Source organism: Lygodium microphyllum, chromosome 28, assembly GCF_053477565.2.
Source record: "Lygodium microphyllum isolate KBCC chromosome 28, Lygodium_microphyllum_v1.1.10, whole genome shotgun sequence".
Classification (NCBI taxonomy): Eukaryota; Viridiplantae; Streptophyta; class Polypodiopsida; order Schizaeales; family Lygodiaceae; genus Lygodium; species Lygodium microphyllum.
The window spans coordinates 80147012-80154077 of NC_141162.1; the positions used below are offsets into that span (position 1 = coordinate 80147012).

At 41.4% G+C, this 7066-nt stretch overlaps 1 protein-coding gene across 1 annotated transcript; it reads left to right on the forward strand.

Moving 5' to 3' along the window:
* The first annotated feature begins 241 nt into the window (after positions 1–241).
* LOC148011660 (protein NUCLEAR FUSION DEFECTIVE 4-like) lies at positions 242–4388 on the forward strand. The gene is made up of 3 exons (XM_087670466.1): positions 242–759; positions 1655–2676; positions 3259–4388. Exons 1-3 carry the CDS (start codon positions 382–384, stop codon positions 3764–3766), a joined length of 1908 nt encoding a protein of 635 aa, XP_087526592.1. The 5' UTR covers positions 242–381; the 3' UTR covers positions 3767–4388.
* Positions 4389–7066: the final 2678 nt, after the last annotated feature.

Genomic DNA, 7066 nt, shown 5'->3' on the forward strand with positions numbered 1-7066 from the left:
TCAAGCATTGAAAATTATATTTTATACATTAAAAATTACTTCGGATGTGCAAACAAGTTCTTATGAATTTCGAACGAGTCCTTGAGCCTTGAACTCCTTGAACTCATTGGGAACCATTATGAATTTCCAACGAGTCCCAGAGCCTCGAACTCATTGGGAACCATTATGCTGGTGTGGGATCTAACCATTATTGTGGTGGGAACAGGTCCTTAGGAGCTGTATTTATACGTCTTCCATCTTGTTAAAAAAAAAGCGTAAGGTACCATGCAGCGCCGCGGAGAGAGAGAGAGAGGGGATGGCAACACGAATCCATGAAGGCCCTCCCTCCTGAAGGACACTGAGAGAGAGAGAGAGAGAGAGAGAGAGAGAGAGAGAGAGACGATGGCAGCAGGAATCCATGATGGCCCTCCCTCCTCGTTCCCACCTCCTTCGCTCTCAGGCCTGATGGCCTCGCTATGGCGCAGCCGGTGGCTCGTGGTGGTGGCTTCCTTCTGGCTGCAGGCCTGCGCAGGGATCGGGTACGCCTTCGGGAGCTACTCGCCGCTGCTTAAGCGCTCCCTCGGATACAGCCAGCAGCAGATCACCATCCTCGGCAACGCCAAGGACATTGGCGGCGCCATCGGTCTTGTCGCCGGCAGCCTCTGCGAGGTCCTACCCACCTGGGCCATCGTCCTCATTGGCGCGGTCGAGAATCTGTTCGGCTATGGGGTCATTTGGCTTGTTGTCACACACCGGATAACTGAGCTGCCCTTCTGGATGGTAAAAGGAAAAACAAAAAGTGCCAGAAAAACCAACATGCAACTGATCAGTAAAAGAGGATTTCATTAGTGGGTGATGCATGGCCAAGCTATCCACTCAGAGCGGATGATCGGGTTGCCAGGCTGCAATTGGGGTAACCAGTGCAAGAAATCGACTGGCAACCTCTTCGTTTTGTTTTCCTTCAGGACCGCTTAGCATATGTTCGATGATGGGGGGTCTGGACCGGCCTGCCAAAACAGTCTGTGACTGCATGTATGGGTCTTTGTGATTAGCTTAGCATGTGGGGGTCAATGATGGGGGACCAACCGAGTCCATACATCTTTGCCATCAGCTTTAGCATGTGGGGGTCTGATGTTGGGGGCCCAGACCGGACCGCCAAACCAGTCCCTAACTACACATATCAGTCTTTTCCATCAGCTTAGCATGTGCTCAATGACGGGGGCCCAGATCTCCCCCCCAAACCGGTCTCTGACTGCATGTATGGGTCTTTGCTGTCAGGCCGCAGTCGAGAATTACCATGGGTGTGCCTTTACAGGAAGAGGTTGTTGAGTTTTCTCTTGCACTGCGTGCTCCTCACCCTTTTGGCCTCCTGTCTAGTGCACACTCATTGACTCTCTTAATAGATCGTTCTGGCTTGTAATTACATGATCAGATTTCCTGAATGTGACACTTAGTAGTGGACATTGATTACTGACTGAATGCAATTCTAATGTTGTGTACATTTTGATCCAAGTGAAAGAGAGACTGTTTCAAGAGGTTGATGTTAACATCTACTTTGTCCATTGGTGTTTTGCTTAGTGTATTCCACTGATTGTGTTACAATGCCCAATCTATTGGGGATAAATTATAGTCTTTGGAGGCCTTCTAATCTTGTAGTTTTCTTCCTGGGTGACAGATTTGTGCCCTCATTTTTATAGCCACCAATGGAGAGACCTACTTCAATACAGCAGCCTTGGTCACTAATGTGAAGAACTTTCCAAAGAGCAGAGGGCAGGTGGTAGGCTTGCTCAAAGGGAGCGCTGGTCTTTGTGGAGCCATCTTCACGCAAATTTACACCACCTTTCTCTACCCGGACGAGTCTGCTTACCTCCTCTTGGTGGCAACAGGCCCCGTGATAGTTGCCTTCTTTGTGATGTTCATCATTAGGCCCCTCAAGGCCAAAGCAGGGCATACATCACGATCGGAGGCCATTGGCTTCATTTTCATCTACTCTGATTGCATTGTCTTGGCTGCCTATTTGATGGGAGTGATGTTATTACAGGACTTTGTCACAGTGAGCCAGGTTGTGAGTCTTACTATCACTGTTATCTTAATGCTGATTCTTCTTCTACCATTAGCTACACCTCTTGTATGCTGGTGTGTAAAAGGCAAGGTCCAGTCTGAAGCAGGCATTAATGAAAAAACCAGCATAAGTAAAACAGGTATTGAAGCAAGCTTATTGGAGGATTCGCCTTCTACCTCCGGGTCTGTTCGAAACCAAAATGATGTGAATGAGCAGATAAGCTCTACAGACAGAAAGGGAAGCTTTGCTGACTCTGCTGTTGATTTCAGTGAAATGGAGGATGAGAATTCCTACTTAGACCTACTATCTGGTCCCCTCAAGGAGAAGAAAAAGGCCGAGTTGCGCAATCAGATGGTGCAGGCTGCAGCGGAGGGTGCAGTTCGGGTGAAGAGGAAGAAGGGTCCACGCAGGGGTGAGGATTTTACACTTTTGCAAGCGTTTGCCAAGGCCGATTTCTGGTTGTTGTTTTGGGCTCTTGTGTGCGGTTCTGGCACTGGGCTGACTGCCATAGACAACCTGGGTCAGATCAGCCAGTCTCAAAACTATGATAATCAGAATGTTTTTGTTTCTATGATGAGCATCTGGAACTTCCTTGGCCGGCTGGTTGGAGGATATGCATCAGAAGTGATAGTCAGGTAGTGAATCTGGCTCGCATAAATAAATATCTTAGGGCAAATCTAGTTGACCTAAAAAAGTTTCACAAATGTAAACTCTGTCTAACAAATAATCAACACCAAAATTGATATTATTACCTGCTTTATTAACCTATGGGCAATATAACTACTCAAAGAGCATGGGTTGTCTCCAAAGATAAACATTAAAGCCATCCTAATTTTTGTGAACAAAATTTCTTATGGGGGCGACGGTACTCTGGTGGCACATAATACTAATAAATAAATATGCAGTATTTCAGAAGTTTTTTAAAAACTGGATCTTGCAATTTGCATTATATAGCTATATGATAAATAAATAAACTCTATCCAAAGACAGACTCGCACAGTTGATAAAAAGACAAGATTAGGAGACATGGAATCCATGTGATTTTGTAAATGCACCTAGCAGAGGCCCTTTATGGTCTGAGCTTGAAAGGCTTTTATCTAAGTAATCTGTGTATTTTTACCTCTCTCTAAGGTGAGGAAAGGTAAAAGCTGGCCCTTAAAAGTTTATATTGATGCGTTTGCAAATGACTTCTCAATCATTACATGGTTTTATGGCAGGGGTTATGCACTTCCTCGGCCTTTGGCTATGCTGGTCTCGCAAGCACTCATGGCAGTGGGACATTTCTTATGTGCAATGGCCTGGCCAGGCTCTCTCTATGTGGCAACCTTTTTGTTGGGGCTGAGCTATGGATCACTCTGGGGCATAATCCCCCCAACCTTGTCAGAGATTTTTGGATTGAAGAACTTTGGAGTCATATACAACTTCTACATCATGGCTAGCCCAGCAGGTTCCCTTTTCTTCTCAGGCTTTTTAGCAGGCTATCTGTATGACATTGAAGCTGCAAAGCAAAACCAAGCATCCTTTGGCATCATGGGCATGATCAAGGGTGGCACTGCCACATGCTATGGGGCAGTGTGTTTTAGGTTGACCTTCCTGATTATGACTGCTGTCTGCATGGTTGGGATTGTCCTGACGTCGGTGCTGTGTGTGCGGACAAGGGCAGTGTACAAGATGCTGTATGAGCAGGAGGGAGGAAGCAGGGGGGGCAACATCTCTCTCCACTAGAAAAGAAAATCAAAGAAAAGGAAAAGCCATTGAAAAAGATATATTTGGAGTAATCTGACTACAGTGGGTTTAAATATACAGGAAAAGACCTCAACCTACAAGTAAAAGTGAAAGGTAAAAAGGAAAGTAATGCTCAGAAAGCTAAGCGTGTGATGCCTGTTAAGTGACAAAAAGCTTGGGCATTCTATGCGAGCGGCCCCCCCCAAACACACACACACAGACAAGTATATTCATGTAATACTTGTGTATATGTGTGAACATACATACACATATATTAATGTGTACATACATACACTAATCTATCAGGGTATACCTATCATCCCTGTCATGTCCTTCCTTATCACTGTGTTATATTCCCTTCCATTCTTCATGTGCCACAAGGCATCCCACACATGATGCCTGCAATTGGAAAAAGGACACATGGATCAAAGAACCATCACCGCCGAGAGGTTGCAAGCCAAAGGTGGATGATGGACTCCATGCATTCTTTAATTTTGGCCAACCTATTCTTTTGTACAGACATCCATGCTGTCTGTCTTAGTGTCACCACCTCTGAAAATTTACTTACTTTTTTTTAAGTGATGAGTGCCTAAGCATCTGTAGGCCAATCCCCAAAATAAAACCTTTCCTGTTTAAGATTTTTGTTGGACACTTTTCATTTTATTGATAAGCTTCTTAGTATCAATTTCATTTTAGCGCGTGCAGGCTGTAAACATTGCCAGACCTGCAGATAAACTTGTGCTTAGACTAAGGAGTCTATAGGGAACAACAATGTAACCAATATCGGATTAAAACAGAATTATTACCTGTTCTAATTGCAGATTGAAAGGTATTTGCAGGAGAACAATTGTTAGACTATGACTTGCATTGGACTTACACATGCCCAAAAGAGAAGCAGAGAAGTCAAAAGTATAAATTGCTTAAGGGTAAGGGAGCCAATTGTGAAACGGGTATCGAAAAGCGAAAATTGTGAGGCTAGTAATGTGACAAAAGAAAAAAGGGAATATGTTGAGAATCTTGCTTAGGTACCACTCATTCATGCACTAGAAATTGTCACATGGTTGGCTCTCAGGTGTACCATTGCCTCACAAAATTGTATTTTTTAAATTATGAGTAGATTTTAAAAACAAAAAAATCAATATTGGACTCGTTCAATTCCTCTTGATGTCCATTAGATGCTCATGTATTCAAATCTCAAAAAATATGCAAAATTTGAAATTCCCCTTAAAAATGCATTTTTTTTCTTAGTTGTTCTATAGTTGGCCTCCTTAACTTAGACATTGCTATCTTGCAATGAACGTTATTTTCATAAGAAGAGTCCCCAATCTCCATGGCTAACATTTGAAGCTCTAACCCCAACCACTAGCTTGACTTTAATAAATATATGTGGAAATCTTCTCTAAGTTTGGTTTTTACTAGATTTAGGGTTGGCATGACTATGTACACATAAGTCCCATAACCATACTTGGTTTATGAAGTGGCATTGTTTCTTGATATGTATTTCTCAAACAAATGGACCAAAGCATAAGACTATCCCAAGCCAATGGCCTAGAGCTTGAGTTGTGAGAATGCATATCTATCATGGTGTGATAGTCATGAGAAGTATCATACTCAAATTGTAGTGAGAAGGAAAGCATTAGATGCTTTAAGTGCTAAGTTAAGTAGACACACGGTGGACATTGACATACCAAATTTCTCATTCAATCTTAAAACACGCAGGTTTATCCTTTCAATAGAAATTTTGTAGTATCCTTTCATTGGCTAACGGATGCAAGAAGGCATCATTGTTCCTCAATCTTTTACTTTGTAAGCTAGCTTACATATGTTATCCTCCTTTGTATTGCATACAATGTAAGCTTATATAGTCAGATGGCTACCCAAAATATGCCATATGAGAAATAAGGATAGCAAGGAGGAGGATAGTGCAAATTTGTGAAGGATGAAAATTGATATTAAGATTTTATTGTAGAATGGTTGGCTTATAATATTCCATGGCATCAAAATGGTATCTTCAAATATGACTTGTGCTTTAAGCCAAAAAATTGAGTTTCTTAATATGATTAGTGAGAAACAATGAAATATTATTTATATACCATATCAAGTGGAAAAGGGATGCCAAAAAAATGTCACATCGAGGACAATATTGTTTTATGTGAATGCTTTCACAAGGAAAAGTTAAAGGTAGTTTGTTTCCTTTTCACTAAAAGTAGATGAACACATGTTGAGAGTCAAATGTGTCACATAGTTTGTTTCTTTTTGCTAAAAGTAGATGAATACATGTTCAGAGTCAAATGTCCCATTTGACCACACTCACTCTTCTATTTAGCTATTCTTTGATTTGGTGATTGATGAAAGTTGAAAATTCATTGTTTAGGCGTGCCTTTTGTGAGGCAATGTAGTGTCTCAAGGGTAATTAAATACTAATGTTTGCATGTTTAAGGGATATTAAGTAATTAAAATAAATAGACATTGGCATAATTTATGTAATCTTATAAATTTAAAGTCATCATTATCAAAAGATAACGTTAAAGTCTTATAGATTAAGATTTAGGTAAAACTACATCAAATAGCAATGATTAATGATGTTGGTGAGAAGTAGACAAAGGTTTTGCTTAGTAAGGATTTTTTGGGGCGACTCCAACATCAAAGATACATCTACTTTATTGGTTCCACGTTGGTGTCACTTTTCATGCATGATGTTGTCTTAGTAATATCAACCTCGAGGTTCACTTGATACTCATTAGTCTCATGTGGAAGTTGTCCCATAACTTGGAGAATCGATAAGAAGTTGAAAAAGACTAGTTGCAACAATTCATCAATCTACTAGAGATCATTTAAAGAGTTAGGGCTAATATTTCTAGCCATCAATGAGCAATTCGAGCCTCAATCAACTTTACTCTCCATAATTAGTGATTACTTGTGGTCGAGAATGTTTTCCAAGCAGCCCAAACTTAGCATACTCAACAATCTTACGTAGAAGTTGTCCCATAGGTTCAAAAATCCATAAGAAGCTAAAGAAGACCAATTGCAACAATTCAACAATGTACTAGAGAACATTCAAAGAGCTAGGGCTAATATTTCTAGCCGTCATTGAGTGACATGAGCCTCACACCCAACTTTAGCCCTCCCAATTAGTGATCACTTGTGGTTGAACATGTTTTCTAAGTAGGTCAAGCCGAGGAAGATTGAGTGTAATTGGAAAAGCTTAGGTTCAAGCCTTGGCAAGAATGGAGAACAAGCAACTCACTTACACTACCCCACATCTTTGGCAAAACTTAGTTGATACTTGAAGGATGATCT